The sequence below is a fragment of the Leucopleurus acutus genome (assembly GCF_964270905.1).
Source record: "Leucopleurus acutus genome assembly, chromosome: 5".
NCBI classification, from domain to species: domain Eukaryota; kingdom Metazoa; phylum Chordata; class Mammalia; order Artiodactyla; family Delphinidae; genus Leucopleurus; species Leucopleurus acutus.
Window position 1 is genome coordinate 5323493 of NC_139147.1, and position 16708 is coordinate 5340200.

The window sequence follows — 16708 nt, forward strand, 5'->3', positions numbered from 1 at the left end:
TGGACAGCACAGTCCTTTCCGATAACAGATACCTCCCAGTAAACGTAAATATCATGAACTCTGCCCAGCCAAAAAATTAATCAATAAAGTTTTTATTTTAAATAATCTAAATGATAGATGGATAGGTAGTAATTTTAATAAAAGTATTCAAAAGACTGGCTCATATGTAGTTTTACTGGTTCTCATAAAATACTAGCCCTACTTTTCACAAAGAACAAATGAGAAGAGCAAACTAAAGTGAATATGGCCCTTCTGTATTATCAGTGAATTGAAAGGCACCCATAGAGTGAGTGGATAAATGAATACTCACTATTTAGTGTGCTTAATTCTCTTTTTTTATTCATTTTTTATTGAAGTTGATTTACATTTTGTCTTAATTTCTGCTGTACAGCAGGGTGATTCAGTTATACATATATATATGCTTTTTTTATATATTCTTTTCCATTATGATTTATCACAGGATATTGGATATATTTCCCTAGGCTATGCAGTAGGACCTTGTTGTTTATTCCTTCTATATATAATCGTTTGAATCTGCTAATCCCAACTCCCAGTCCTTCCTTCCCCTCCCCCCATCCCCCTTGGCAACCACAAGCCCGTTCTTTATGTCTGTGAGTCTGTTTCTGTTTCACAGATAAATTCATTTGTGTCATATTTTAGGTTCCACATATAAGTGATATCATATGATATTTGTCTTTGTCTGACTTACTTCACTTAGTATGGTAATCTCTAGTTCCGTCCATGTTGCTGCAAATGGGATTATTCTGTTCTTTTTTATGGGTGAGTAATATTCCATTGTATAAATGTACCACATCTGCTTTATCTATTCATCTGTTGATGAAAATTTAGGTTGCTTTCATCTTGGCTATTGTGAATAGTGCTGCTATGAACATGTATCTTTTTGAATTATAGCACATGTATCTTTTTGAATTATAGTTTTGACCAGATATATGCTCAGGAGTGGGATTGCTGGATCATATGGTAGCTCTATTTTTAGTTTTTTGAGGAACCTCCATGCTGTTTTGCACAGTGGCTGCACCCACTTACGTTTCTACCAACAGTGTAGGAGGGTTCCCTTTTCTCCCTCTCCACAATCTGTTGTTTGTAGACATTTTAATGATGGCCATTCTGACCAGTGTGAGGTGCTATCTCACTGTAGTTTTGATTTGCATTTCTCTAATAATTAGCAACATTGAGCATGTGCCTGTTGGCCATCTGTATGTCTTCTTTAGAGAAATATGTATTTAGTTCTTCTGCCCATTTTTCGATTAGGTTGTTTGTTTTTTTTGTTGTTGTTGATTTGTATGAGCTGCTTGTATATTTTGAAAATTAAGCCCTTGTTGGTCACATTGTTTGCAAATATTTTCTCCCATCCTGTAGGTTGTCTTTTCATTTCCCTTGCTGTTCAAAAGCTTGTAAGTTTGATTAAGTCCCATTTGTTTATTTTTGCTTTTATTTCTATTGCCTTGGCAGACTGACCTAAGAAAACATTGCTGTGATTTATGTTGGAGAATATTTTGCCTATGTTCTCTTCTAGGAGTGTTATGGTGTCATGTCTTATGTTTAAGTCTTAAAGCCATTTTGAGTATTTTTGTATATGGTGTGAGGGTATGTTCTACCTTCATTGATTTACTAATGTGCTTAATTTTCTTAGAAAGCCATCATTAAGCCATCTTGCTGATGACATTTCCCATCTTATCAGAGAAATCAAATAGGGTAGCTAAATTAGTAAATGGGGCACAGGTGTTAGAATGAAAAATCAAAGAATAAAAGGAAAACATCTGTCCAATATGGACATGTCTCCTAAGATAAGGGAAGAAATGCGATGTTACTTTTATCATTTAAAATAAGCTGGACCAAGTTCTTCTGGATCTGTTGCAGGAAGAACTCCAGCCAGGAAAGCAGGAGTCAGCTGCCTTGGGAGACTCTAGGCATCTAATTTCCACATTCCATTTTCATGGTTACATGGCGTAGGACAGAAAAATACAACATATGCTTTTGGATTCATTTCACTAATACAAATATATTTAATTTAATGCACTAAGATGTAACCAACTAACTCTATTTCTAGGTAACCTTCCAGAGTTTTTTTAAAGGTCAATCTCCTCTTCGTATTAAAATTTTTGAAAACTGATTTTACATCCTTTCAGTTCCTGTGATGGAGTCCTTCCATTGGTACATTCTTTTGAAAATGTTGAGTCCAAACATAAATGTTTTTTGTGCTTTGAGGAATCACAGAAATACAGGAAATAGAATAATGCTACTTTTTAAAAGTATATTTTCTTTCTCATTTTCCCTCCCTGTCACAATCTAAAGTGGGAATAAGCCCTGTCTTTATATAAATAACAGAAGAATTCTAGAGGCATGTTCTCAATGACTCCTAGAAGTGAGAATTCGCAGAGAAGGATAATACGACGCAGGGAAAGTGTGGTGTCACTCCCGGGGGTCTGGACAGAATCACTGGCTCTCCTTGCTCCTGGGAATGTGTCAGGCCCATCCCCCCACTTCAGACCGGAGCTTTCCTTGGGGGGGCCCCTTGTCCAAATGCTTCTAGCATGTTCCTGACAGGGCAGAGTAGCCTATTAGATGCTTTTCAATGTTCTTTTCCTCATTACCCATTCATGAGTGTTGATGCCTTTAATTCAGGCCAAAGCCTTTCATGACCCAAGAACAGACAAGAAACTCTACTTAGCTCTGCAGGAGCAATGCCATCCTATGCTTATGCTTAGGACCATCACTGAGGCGTAGGTGGCAGGTACCATATCCCGGACCAAAGGTCTACTGTGGATGCAGGCATTCTTTGTCTTCTGATAGAACACAGGCTAGAACTTTGACATCCCAGCAGGGAGGGTCACTGACTCTCATTTGGTCCAAACCCTGGCCTTTCTCCAACACCCCCTCTCTCAGAGGTGCTTCTCCTTCCACCGTTGATAATCTCCCCACATCCCTCCCTGCCTTCAACCTCCAGCCCACAGAGTGGATCTCGCCCTGCAGGCGGCTCCGTTCACAACACTGTGTCCTACAGGGGTCTGCAACCTGTTCCTGTCAAGGGCCAGAAAGCAAATAATCTAGATTCTGTGGGCCATGAGGTCTCTGTCACAGCCCCTCAACTCTGCCTCTGTAGCTCAGAAGCAGACACGGCAGATCCGCAGCTGGGTGGGTGCAGCTGGGCTCCAGTAGAACCTGACTCAGCCCCACTGACATTTGAAGCACGTATAATTTTCACATGTCACACACTATTCTTTCTCTTTTGATTTTTTGCAGTCATTTAAAAATATGTAAAAAATATGTACATTCTTTGCTAAGAGCCATATAAAAACAAGTGGCTAAAGGACCTGCCCCAGGACCACAGTTTGTCAACCATGTTTAATAAACCAAGATGAGACCAAGAGAAGCAGCCACATACAATTGAAACTCGTCACAATAGCTGCCTGTTCATTGGCCCTCTGGGCAGAGATATAAAGCACTATGGGACTCTTCCCTGCCTCTTGCACTAGTTTAGCAGATCTGGGTCAGATGTGGCCCCCTAAATCTCTGTGGCCTATTGATGGGTCCATCTGGCCCTCCACGGTCACTCTGTCATCCACGGGGGCACCCCTTCCCTGCAGCGGAGTTCCTCTCGGCTGGATACCCCTGTCTGCGGGGGGAAGCCAAGTCCTTTGGGATCACTCAGCTGCCACTAAATAGCTGGGACCCCAACCTTCATACGCACAGGCTAGTACACACTGCCTCTTGGCATCAAAACCAAAACCCTGTTTTCCCTAAATTCCCGTTACCTGCAGGCTCAGAGGTACCGGACCAGCCTCCCAGAACCTCAGAGTCTCTAGGTGGATTCTTTCCTGGCTGGGCCTTGGCTACACCCCTTGTTGGCCCATGGAAACTTCCACAGCCCCCCTCCTCACCCCCTCCCTGCTCTTCCCCTGCTCTGAGCCCAGGGCACCTCCCTCTCCTTGCCACTTCTGACTGATTCCACTCCCAAGCTCTGGCACACTGAGCCATCACCCTTCTGGCAAAGTCCCTTTCTCAGAAGTCTTCTCTAGCTTCTCTGAGCTTCAGAAGCCACCGTGCCCTCCTTACCAGCTACCTGAGTTGGACGTAGGACCTTAAGAAGGATGCACAGCATCTAGAGGCCCTGATGTTAGGTGGGGGATGTCCCTAGAGACCTCAGAGCTGATAGGTAAACCCAATCCTAGTCTGCATATGTTCTGTGAATTCCTTTGTTAGGGCGTCAGCAGAAACCACTGGATAAGCCTTTACGGCTGGTGAGAAATGCTGTATGTGGCTACCAGAGAATGGGATTTGCAAAGGACAGAAAAATTCAGAAAAGGAGGGTTTTAACAAGAGTAGCTACTCAACAAATGTTTGTTGGTGGGATGAATGAATGAATGAGTGAATGAGTGAATGAAATGGGAGCTACCCTACAGTTTAGAAATTGAAAAAATGGCACCCTATTGTACAGAAGTTAGCCTTAAGTTCATCCCACAATATTCTCCAAAATGTTTCTAAAATTCTGCATTTGTGTTCCAAGCCAATGCACACCCTTGGTCACCATCTCCTCCGCCAAGTCTGACTAGACTATGGTGACCATCCAGCTCCAATTCCAAGTTCTTGGCCTCTCCAGATAGTACACACTTCAAGCACTTTGTCATTCATCGTAACTTAAGCATGTCTCATCATCAGATCACATGTCCACTTTTTATTTCACACCACGTGGCCCCTTGGCTCTTTACCTGTCCCTTGACGAACAATAACATTGAGGGGGGAGCCACATGGCCGCACGTATCCCTTGTAGGAGACCTACAATGCCGAGAATGAGCTTAGAGCCCCTGTGGATGGCAGAGTGGCCATGGAGGGCCAACCCAAGGAGAGAGACAGGAAGGAAAATGTGCTTTGAGGCAACGATGTAAGACTCCTCCTCTGTCTGCCATCTCTCCCTGAGAACCCACGGTCCATTCATCCAGAGAGGCTGTGCTGTCCATCCATGGGGGCTGGGGAGCCCAAGCAGGGCTCTGTCCAGCAAGGCAGCTGTTTCCCCTCCACCCCGGCCCCCCTGTGAAGAGGTCCCTTTGTTGCTGTGTGACTCCCGGACCACAGAGGGCTTACGGTCCTATTTGCGTTCAATCCCTTCTGTTCTGCAGAGACCAGGAAAATGGGTTATTGGTGACCTGAAAAATTGAGGAATGTGCAGCCGTTGCTTTTTAACGAAAGTCCATCCCGAGTGAGGCCAGTCCTAAACCTTTTAATGACTTTGAGTGACAACCGCAGTGGTTCTCAGACTGGAGCTTGCTCAGCATCCCAGGGAGGGCTTGTTAAAACACAGACCAGCACGCCCTCCCTGTAGCCAGCGTGTGTTTCTGAGTCAGCAGGTCTGGGTGGGGCCCCAGCATTTCCCTAGGTTTCCTGCACTCACGCCACCACTACCCAGTCACCCCATATACCTCCCTGAAGGGTCGCTGGAGCTGCTCTCCATTCCTGAGCCATCTCTTATTCCCTCACCACCTGCAGCCAGGTCCACTGATTACTTTCCTATAACATTGCCCCCCTTCTCTGGGAGTCCTCCTGCACCCATTTGGAAGAGGCATCTCTTCCTTTTCCCTTCCACAGCCCCTTGTGCAAATCTTCACCACTGCCATCATCACTTTCCACTTTACTCACGGATTCACTGCACATCTTCCCTGCACGCAATGCCTTGTACAGAAGAGGCACCAGCTGCTGGCTGTTACAGTTAATGCATCCGTTCACTGAACAAGTTATGGAGCTCATGCTGTTTATATTGGGGAGCAGGGAAAGGGGCTGGAGGAAGCACACAGAGATGAAAAAGACAGTCCCCCACCCCTGTAATAGAAGGGAAATGAGGACAGACTACATGTTAAGTGAATTTGGAGGAATCTAAAAGGAAACGTTTCAAATCATTTTTCAACTGAATTACTCCACACGTCGGAGTGACGCAGTGTTCCCAGAATGCAGGATTCTGCAGTGGACGCCTTGGGCTCTCCAGGTCAGCGGATGGACCCTGCCATTGAGGAAAGTCCGCCCGCCAGCAGTGGGGAGGGGGAGGGGAGCATGCCAGAAACAGGACCTGGCTGGTGGTTTTCTGAAGACGAGGTGCCTGTTCTAATCACTCGCAGCCACACTGGTGCCCTGAGCATTTGCTCATCCCTGTTTCTACCCTCCCTATAAAGAGCGGAGAACCTGCCACAGGTGGCTCACAGGCTGATTCGGGCGGACACGTCAAATGCAGGCACTTGCAAACCACACAAGGAAATTGACACGGGGCTCCTGTTGTCATGGAGATCAAAAGAGACGGTTTCTCAAAGAAAGTGAGGGTTGGGGGGGATTTGGAGGCTGGAGAAAGGGCTCCTCAGCAGATGTGAAAGAAAGCTGTTTAGGGAAACCACAGGAGAAAAAACAAAGGGCTGGAAGGGGAGAAAGAGAGGGCCACAGACAGCAGATAAATGAGACAAATGAAAAGAAATCTGGATCATTCCTGGATGCAAAGGCAAAGGAAAGGAAGAGGAAACTTCAACATGGGAAAACAACGAATCCTCACAAGAAAAACACAACAGTGGATAGCTAAGGCCTTCTCTTAGAATAGTAGTGCATTCAAAGGGCTTTGAGAAAAGGTAAAACCAGAACACTCACACATCAAAGTCATCTGTAAATGACAGCATCATCCTGCATTCAACATCCAGATTGTTGAATTCTTGACTATGGAGTGAAGGGAGCCCTTCTTCACTTTAGCTTTTTTGCTTTCCCCCAATCACTTACTTTCCAACATCTTCCTCTAATATGTATTAAGAGGGCTGGTTGCCAGGAGAGGTTTGCTATAAATCTGTTGGTCGGTCTTCAATGATCCTTATTGTAAGCATGTGTGACCCACTGGCTGGATGACAAGTGAATAAACTCTGGAATCCTTGTTTTAAGCAGGAAACAAAAATGGACAACATTGTCCAGATAAAATAGCTCTTCAGAAGCTATTTTCCTCCCTGATGGGGTCTGGGAAATGAAATGGACCCCTCCCAATGCTGCCTAAATCTCCCATCTTGATAGGTTGGCCGCCATGCTACATGACAGCACGGAAGCCAGCTCTCAACTTGAACCCTCACGTCCAGGCTGGGGCACACTGCCTGAGAGCTCCCTCTGAACTGACTGACCCAGGCCTCTGATCAACAGCTGCATCCTGGGTCTGGAGTCCAGGCATCTCTTCTGTCTTTATACCCTGCCCATTAGATCTTTATTCAGTAAGGTATAAATCTTAGGTCATTCTTACCCATCACTTTTTTACACCTCATAAATGCTCAGAACCATTGTCTTCTTTATCTACAATAAATTTTTTGAGAATGTCCACTGTGCTGAAGTCTTGATTTGGACAGGGCAGTGGGTCAGATTTCAAACATTTTTTTAGGAACTCTTGTGCTCTTGGCGCTTGCAGTCAAGTTCTTGGAGACCAGACATTTGATATGTTAATGGTGACCATAGAGGAGATGGAAGTGGCCAATTCTTGCTGAGCTGATCGTGGTTGGGTGAGTGCCAGTGGAGACCAGAGGAAGGAGAGGACTCCTTGGATGGAGATAGTCAAAGGAGGCTCCCCAATGATTTGGAAGTGGAGCTGGCCATGGAGTGAGTCATGTATCGATAGTGGAAAAAAGGAAGAAGTGCATTCTCTGACTGGGGCTTTCATGAGATGAGAAAGTGTAAGAGAGTTGGAATCCCCATGCTTAATCAAGCAGTCAAAGAGAATCCTAGGTGGAGGGACATCCAGGAGACATTAGTCTGGAAAGACTCCTGTAGGGCTCAAATCTTACAACAGGCACTGTTGAGATTTGGGGAGAGGGAGGGCATGATCAAAGTGGCTTCTTAGGATACTTGTCTTCTCCAATATCTTGCAACCCAGATTCCAAATGTGTTTAAAGACCCCTACCCGATTCCTTCTTCTACGTTTCGTCCTACCCCACCATTAACTCCAATCTCTTAGTTTCATGAAAGCAAACAATTATTTTTGACCCACTTAATCAGTTGTTCTTTGAGGCTATTGATATAGCCTCAACTGCCTTCCCACCTGGATGTTCTCTCTTTGTGCATCAGCCAACCGTTTCCCTTTATTCCAAGTAGACACATGCTCCAAGCAGAAATGTATCATCCAAAACAACTTTTAAAGTAAGGGGTATTACATACTAACTTGTCTTCGGGTGATATGAAGCCCACTACCAGACAAATGGATTGAAGTGCTTCCACTGGTCCATACCCACGTCCCCTGCTGGCTTGTTGTTCATGTAACTCAGAGAGGTCCCCAGAGTCACTTCAAAAAAAGTTGGAACTTGCAGCACAGCCCTTAAATTCCCTGCACTTATGGATTTTTAAAAGAGATCTGTTTCCTAATATGTCCTCAAGAATTTCTTTAATGTTAACACATTCCTAAATTTACATCTGACTATTCAACCTACAAATGAATAGTAGAACTTAAACTTTGCCTGTTACAGTTAGAATTTTTGCTTACTTTTGTGCATGAAAACAATACTTTCTCTTCATGTGATTTGCTAGATTTTTCTTTGATTAAAAATGTTTTGCTTAGTGTAACTTTACAAACCTAATTAGCAAGTGCTTCAAAAAGAAGAAAAGTTATCTGGGGCTCTGTGAGTGGTGGAAACTAAATACATCTCTTGGAAAAACCTGGGTTAGAATTGCAACTCTACACTTACCTTCTTCATCTGTAAAGAAGGATAATGAGACTTCTTGGGGTTGTTGTGAAGATAAATGGGGAGATATACATCTCACCTATTACACTGATTGGGAAAAGCAAGCGCTCAACAGGTGAAGGTGATGGAGGTGGTGGAGGTGGTGGAGGGATAGTAGTAACTGGTGGTAGTGATTTTGGCCCTGAGTTAGTGTTGGAGGTGATGGTGGTAATAGTGATACTTAGGGTGATGTTTATGTCAGTGGTGATGTTGGTGGATGTATTGGAGGCATGGCAGTGATTTATTGATGGAGGAGGTGATAAGGATGGTGGTAAAGGTGGGAGAGGTGGCCGTGGTATAGGGTAATGGTGGTGGTGATGATGGTGATAATGCTGGTGATGGAGGTGGTGGTGATGTTGGTGATGATGCAGGTGATGGAGGTGGTAGTGATGATGGTGATGACGCTGGTGATGGAGGTGGTGGTGATGATGGTGATGATGCAGGTGATGGAGGCGGTGGCAGTGATGAAGGTGGTGATGATGATGGTGATGGAGGTAGTGGTGATGATGGTGATGGAGCTGGTGGTGATGATGGTGATGATGCAGATGATGGAGGTGGTGGCAGTGATGAAGGTGGTGATGATGCTGGTGATGGAGGTGGTGGTGATGATGGTGGTGATGCTGGTGATAGAGGTGGTGGTGATGATGGTGATGATGCAGGTGATGGAGGTGGTGGCAGTGATGAAGGTGGTGATGATCATGGTGATGGAGCTGGTGGTGATGATGGTGATGATGCTGGTGATAGAGGTGGTGGTGATGATGGTGATGATGCAGGTGATGGAGGTGGTGGCAGTGATGAAGGTGGTGATGATCATGGTGATGGAGCTGGTGGTGATGATGGTGATGATGCTGGTGATAGAGGTGGTGGTGATGATGGTGATGATGCTGGTGATGGAGGTGGTGGCAGTGATGAAGGTGGTGATGATGATGGTGATGGAGGTGGTGGTGATGATGGTGATGGAGCTGATGGTGATGATGGTGATGATGCTGGTGATGGTGGAGGTGGTGGTGATGATGGTGATGATGCTGGTGATGAAGGTGGTGATGATGATGGTGATAGAGCTGGTGGTGATGATGGTGATGATGCTGGTGATAGAGGTGGTGGTGATGATGGTGATGATGCAGGTGATGGAGGTGGTGGTGATGATGGTGATGATGCAGGTGATGGAGGTGGTGGCAGTGATGAAGGTGGTGATGATGATGGTGACAGAGGTGGTGGTGATGATGGTGATGAAGCAGGTGATGGAGGTGGTGGTGATGATGGTGATGATGCAGGTGATGGAGTTGATGGCAGTGATGTACGGGGATGGTTGTCTTGGGGGCATGAGATAGTGGAGGTGGTAAGGGGGGGGCGGTGTGCATGTAGGTAGTGGTGATGGTGATGGTGAAGATGTGGTGGTAGAGGTGGTGAGTATTGATTGGTGGTGTTCACCGTGGTTGTGGTGAAGGAAGCTACTGTTGTAACTGAATTAGAAAGAGAAATAACCGAGAGATGATTTCAGCACGCTAACTTTTATGAAAACAGCTTTATTGGGATGAAATTAACATACCATCACATTTGCTGTTTTAAGTGTACGATTCCATGTTGTTTTGTATGTTTACAGAGATGTGCAGCCATCACCAGAATCTAATTTTAGATTATTTTCATCACTCACAACAAAGCCCATACCCATTAGTAGTCATTCCCCATTTCTCCCCAACACAATCCTTTTTAGATGGTTTTCAAACCCTCTTAGGGCCCGCATGCTGTGAAATCAAAAGTGCATATTTCATTTGTAAGAAAAATCCATCGCTTCTTTCTCAGGTGCAACAATTCATTCTGCATGATAACTAGCGATTGTATTAGAGCCCTGGAAAGAAATGTGTGAAACCACTGCTACCTTCAAATAACTCACCACTCTATTCATACATATCTCTTCAAAATCAGAATATTAAGAAAACTGGAGGAGAGCTCTCTTCTTTGTTTCTTGTGATAAACACAGTCCCTTGCATTACCATATTGGATTTCACATCTAAAAGAATAATAACCAAAAAATCCTATCTCATTAACAGTCAACTGAAACACAACCTTTTTGAAATAAGATACCCAATAAGTCCCACTTCTGGGACTTCAGTCCAATAAACAAACTTAAAAACAGATGCACTGTATCACAGAGGTTCATCTGTGGTAGGAAATAAGTTACAAAACAATATCCCAAACAAAATTGTTGGAAAAATGAGTCAATAAAACATGGAATATGATTTTTAAAAACTGGAAGTAAACATGAAAGTATGATCATAATAGCATATTAAATAAAAATAATCAGTCACTAAATTGTAGAGTATGAAAACAACCATGTGAAAAACAAACTTCAATTTCACTTAGAGAAAAAAACATATCAGAATTTGAATAGTGATTACATAGGAATGGTGGCTGTATACTTTTATTATTACAAAAAAAACACTAAAATAATTTTCTACAAAATATTTTGCAGAAGAATCTAATAAACAAAAATAACCTTCGTGTCACTCCAGAATTAGCAGGACTAAAATTTTGTTCTAAGGAAAATGTAAAGAATGTTCTATTTCTTTTGTACAAAATATTTAAACTGAACAGGACAAAAACCACTGTGTTGCCTATCCTATTTAAGCAGTTAGAATGTGTTTTCACCCTCAGAAAGTGAAAAAAGGAAGATTTCTCTACCCACCTATCTGTGCAACCAAATCACGGGCATGATTAATCCCCCCAAACCCAGGAAGGGAAATGTCAGCCAGCAGGTCCCTCTGCTTGTAGAAGATTCAGCTGAATTGGGTGCTGTGAGTGAACATTTTCTCGTGGGCATTTGCCTCCACTCCCTACACCCCCTACCTGATCAGACTCCATAGCTCCTCTCCTGGGATCCTGACTTGGCACCTTAGGGAGACTTAAATTGTCACAGGGAGCCCGTTGAAAAATTAGAATGTTTTTTAAACTTAAACAGTCCTTTATATTTGGGTGACCATATTAAACATTAAAAAAACTTTGTGAAATAGGAGAAATGTCTTTGTTTTATATTTGACTTATCCATGGCTTTTGGAGGGAAATTGATTTTGCTAATTAGTCCAATGATACAAATGCAATTCAGTGGTTTAGGTAAAACAAATTCCAGGTAATGGAATTCTCGATATCTGAAATCTTTGGATCCAATTTTAAAGCAGAGTGAAAAGTTGTAGTTCGCCAATGCAAAAGCAGGAGCGCATAGACACTTGCTTATAATAAGAAAGGGGTGTGCTTTTGTGTCAACGTCTGACTGCCAACTTGACTGAAGAAGTAATGGTTTCCAGGCTGTTTCTTTGATACCTATTAGCACCATGTAAATGCCTGAAATCAGACGAGTTGTTGAGAAAGGCAGTGGCATCCAAGAAAACCACAAATGAGGAAACTCGCCTGAAAAAAGAAATGTGATTTTACTGCTCTCATATAACTCAGACAAACACCCAAAGACAGCTGGCGACATTCATGACGCGGGGGGCTGGCGTGGTAGGCAATCCACAGGCGTCTGCTGAATTCGTTCATGGCGCTGTCTGTCCCGACCTTCTTCTGCCTTCTTCCTGCTGGTGGTCCAGCCTCACCCCACCCCCATCCTGGGCACATCCTCTCTGTCTGCCATTCCTCACCCCTGGGCATTCAGCAGCCCCCCCCAATCCATTCCAGCTGCTCTGTCTCTCCCACCCCACACCCTCCCTCCCCTTCTGGAACCCTGGCCATCCCTCCAGCCCCGCCTGCGGTCAGCATCTTCTGACTGCTTCAGGCCACACTCATTTTGCCACTTTCGAGAAGCCTGCTGGCCTTCACGGTCCAGTACCACACACCTGAACACTTCAGATTTCTCTGCAGTTTCCTGAGTGCGTATTTCCTCTCTCCAATGGGATTGTAAGCATTTTCAGAAAGATTTTCAGAGTCCTAAGAGACCTTAATCCACGGTTTGTACTGAAATACACATGTACACATACACATGCACATACATACACATATCTGCTCACACATATGCACACACAGACGTAATACAAATACACACACTCAACACACACACACACACACACACACACACACACACACAGCTGTTGATTGCCTGAAAGCCTACCACACCTTTATTACTTTAGAGCATCACTTTGATGCTGTTCTTAAAACATACTTGAAAAAAGTCTGGATTCTTAAAAAGTCCAACGTGTCAGCAAAAACTGTTCTGTTTTTGACTCGTAACTCTAGCCTCACCTTGCCCATCTTAAATCACCATGAAATGATCCCCGAATGACTCAGGCCTTAATGAAAGAGGTTTGCCTTCCTGCCAGGGGTGGACTCCCCTTCACATCCAGCTTTCGACGTGCAAACACCTTTGTTCTGGAATATTCCATTAGAGTATAAGCTCCATGAGGGCAGGGACCTTTTTTAAAAAAATCACTTCTGTTCCCCAGTGCCTGGAACAATGTGACAGAGTTCCGTAGATTTTGCTGGGTGAAAACACGAACATCAGTCTCCCCAGGTGATGGTTGGTGTAGGCAGAGGTACCACAGACGCAATCCATCTTTCCAAACTTCCCCACCGCTTAGAGAAGTCGGCTGTCCTGGCAGCATGAGCGGGAGGGGCTGGGAGCACAGGCTCTGTGGTGGATTCCCCTCCTGTCCCTCATGTCTGTGGGACCTCCTGTGTCAATGAAGGTCTTGGTGGTGCTGTGTCCCGGGGCTGCAGTGAGGGTTGGGCTCATTCGTGCAGGTAAAGGCAGAGCACCTGGCCACGAGCAGCCTCTAGGTATGAGTTTGCTGCTACTATTACTATTACTACTGCCACACCTGTTATGATTATTTCCACGCTTATTCAATTTCATTTTTATTTGCCTAAGCGGAGGGCAGGTGCCGGTTTTCCTCTTGTCACACCTCGAGTGTTCTTTTTGGTTTGATTGTTTAGCTACTCACATTGTACTTGGTAACTTTTCAACGTCCAAATTATTCATGGAATATAATTCATAGCTTGGCCATAGGTATACAGTAGGATTAACCAGCTTTCGAACAGGTTTAAAGCATCCGAAAATAACATTGTTTTTTACCAAATCACAAACAGTGTTCTTTAGTGATTCTTCTCTTTCCTGTTTAGGCTCCCAAGAAACATCTGCAAAATGGGATTATCCGTGGCTACCAAATAGGTTACCGCGAGTACAGCACTGGGGGCAACTTCCAGTTCAACATCATCAGTATCGACACCACGGGGGACAGTGAGATTTACACCCTCAGCAACCTAAACAAGTTCACCCAGTATGGCCTGGTGGTGCAGGCCTGCAACCGGGCCGGGACGGGGCCTTCTTCTCAGGAAGTCATCACCACCACCCTCGAGGATGGTAGGTTCCAGCCGCTGCTCTGGGTCCCCAGAGCCTGGCCGCCTTCGGGCTTTGCAGTGACAATGGCATCCAGGCCGGCAGGGACTGGGGGTTCCGGTGGGGAAGCTGCCCTGATTAACTCGTGGGCTGCCTTGGTTCGGTGCCCTTGACAGACCTTGATTGCAAAGCCAAATCCATCCCTTCTTCAGCATCCTTCTCCATCAAGCCCAAGAGGTGGGCTTTTCCCGCGTGAAACCAAAGCTCTCCCTATGACTGCGGCAGTCTGAATGTAGAAATCCGATTTTCTAAGAATTTCTCACAAATCACTGTAAAGGAGGATTTTTTCTTTTTCTTTCTTCTTTCTTTCTTTCTTTCTTCTTTCTTTCTCTCTCTTTCTTTCTTTCTTCCTTCCTTCCTTCTTTCCTTCCTTCTTTCCTTCCTTCCTTCCTTCTTTCCTTCCTCCCTCCCTCCCTCCCTCCCTTCCTTCCTCCCTCCCTCCCTCCCTCCCTCCCTCCCTCCCTCCCTCCCTTCCTTCCTTCCTTCCTTCCTTCCTTCCTTCCTTCCTTCTTTCCTTCCTCCCTCCCTCCCTCCCTCCCTCCCTCCCTCCCTCCCTCCCTCCCTCCCTCCCTCCCTCCCTCCCTCCCTCCCTTCCTTCCTTCCTTCCTTCCTTCCTTCCTTCCTTCCTTCCTTCCTTCCTTCTTTCCTTCCTCCCTCCCTCCCTCCCTCCCTCCCTCCCTCCCTCCCTCCCTTCCTTCCTCCCTCCCTCCCTCCCTCCCTCCCTGCCTTCCTCCCTCCCTCCCTCCCTCCCTCCCTCCCTCCCTCCCTCCCTTCCTTCCTTCCTTCCTTCCTTCCTTCCTTCCTTCCTTCCTTCCTTCTTTCCTTCCTCCCTCCCTCCCTCCCTCCCTCCCTCCCTCCCTCCCTCCCTCCCTTCCTTCCTTCCTTCCTTCCTTCCTTCCTTCCTTCCTTCCTTCCTTCTTTCCTTCCTTCCTTCCTCCCTCCCTCCCTCCCTCCCTCCCTCCCTCCCTTCCTTCCTTCCTTCCTTCCTTCCTTCCTTCCTTCCTTCTTTCCTTCCTCCCTCCCTCCCTCCCTCCCTCCCTCCCTCCCTCCCTCCCTCCCTCCCTCCCTCCCTCCCTTCCTTCCTTCCTTCCTTCCTTCCTTCCTTTGTGATTGCTTTTTATTTTCAAGCATTCTGAGACCAGAGAACAGGAATGAGCAAGCTTCCTTGGAGCAAATCTCACGGTGACTGTGCGCCCCCTAGTGGCCATAAGGCATTAATGTACCCTCCCACCTTGACCACCTAAGAGCTCACATTCTCCAGCAATGCTTGAAAGGAGAGAGAACCCTAGTGTCCGGAAGCGCCATCTTTTAGGTGCAGAGGTCAGATATAGGGTCAGCTGTAGGAGTAGGGGATAGATGCTTCCAGCAGCAAGCTCGCACGGCAGTTGCCTCTCGTGCAACTAGCCGCTGGGTCATAGGTTTGAGAGCACACATGGTGACTTGCATCTATAATTTCTGAGCGTTTTCACAGGGAGAGAAGTCTTAGACAGCTAGAACCCAGAAGTCCAGGCTTTTCTTTCCATCTTCATAGTCTTCGCAGGCGTGGTTAGATAGACCTTTGGGTTTTCACGTTGATGTTCATCTTTCACTGATGTTTGCAATTCAGTCACTATTTTGCCCCCTCTCCCAGCCACGACGTTTAAGGTTTGCATAAACCCACATGAAAAATACTTCAAATATCCTTCTAGCCTGTATCCTAGTCCATTTTCGCTCTTTCCTCTGACGAATGGTATAGTATTGAAAGGGGCCCTGCTGGGGATGGGACAGTGAATACGATGACGTGTCTACTTTGTGGCACTTTCAACAGTGAGGCTTTCAATTTACATGCCAGGTATTACTCAGTATGAGGAGATGTACTGTATAAAGTACATGTAACTTACAACAGTAACTTTCAAGGGTAATGGGAAAATAAGCCAGACCAGCAATGGTCTTTTACTCATGCAGTAGGATCAGAAGTGTTCTCAACTCCATAAGCCTGGGGCTTAACAGTGAAGCAGTTATTCTGGAAAGAGAGACAGTGGAAGTCATATGAAGTCATTGCATTTTACTGAGTTATCATAATATTTGCATAGAGGAATGGTACTCATTTTTTTCCTTAATTTGGGGGATTGAGAGCAATGTTTTATTTTCCTGTACTTTGAACTATTAAAGTAATGTTGCTTATTCAATATTGCTTTGCTAATTAAACCACCCACGGTTATTACAGATTCTAACTATCTAATTTCAGTGCCCAGCTACCCCCCCGAAAATGTCCAAGCCATAGCAACATCACCAGAAAGAATATCACTGTCCTGGTCCACACTTTCCAAGGAAGCCCTGAATGGAATCCTCCAGGGGTTCAGAGTCATTTACTGGGCCAACCTCATGGACGGAGGTAAGGGGGTTAAACTAGAACTTGGAGTTTGCCCCAGAGGATGCGCCATGGAATTTGCAGACTCCCTCCTCCTACCGTGGGATTCAGCACAGGGTGGGCAGTTCTTTATCGATGGGTACTTTTCTCCTTTCCCCTCGTCTTTCTGTTATCTCATATCTGACATTTTTAACAGGTGTGCACAGCTGTTTAAATCATATACCTTCAAAAAGCAAT

General features: G+C 45.2%; 1 protein-coding gene across 2 annotated transcripts in view; it reads left to right on the plus strand.

The window, feature by feature from the left end:
* The window catches only part of DSCAM (DS cell adhesion molecule), a gene marked incomplete at both ends in the record, with an annotated part of 750196 nt that overhangs the window by 631354 nt on the left and 102134 nt on the right, over positions 1-16708 (plus strand). For both annotated transcript variants that reach the window (XM_082839812.1, XM_082839811.1), the window contains 2 exons: positions 13845-14085; positions 16349-16495. In XM_082839812.1, the coding sequence (XP_082695938.1) occupies positions 13845-14085; positions 16349-16495 (388 nt within the window). The remainder of the gene's footprint in view (positions 1-13844; positions 14086-16348; positions 16496-16708) is intronic.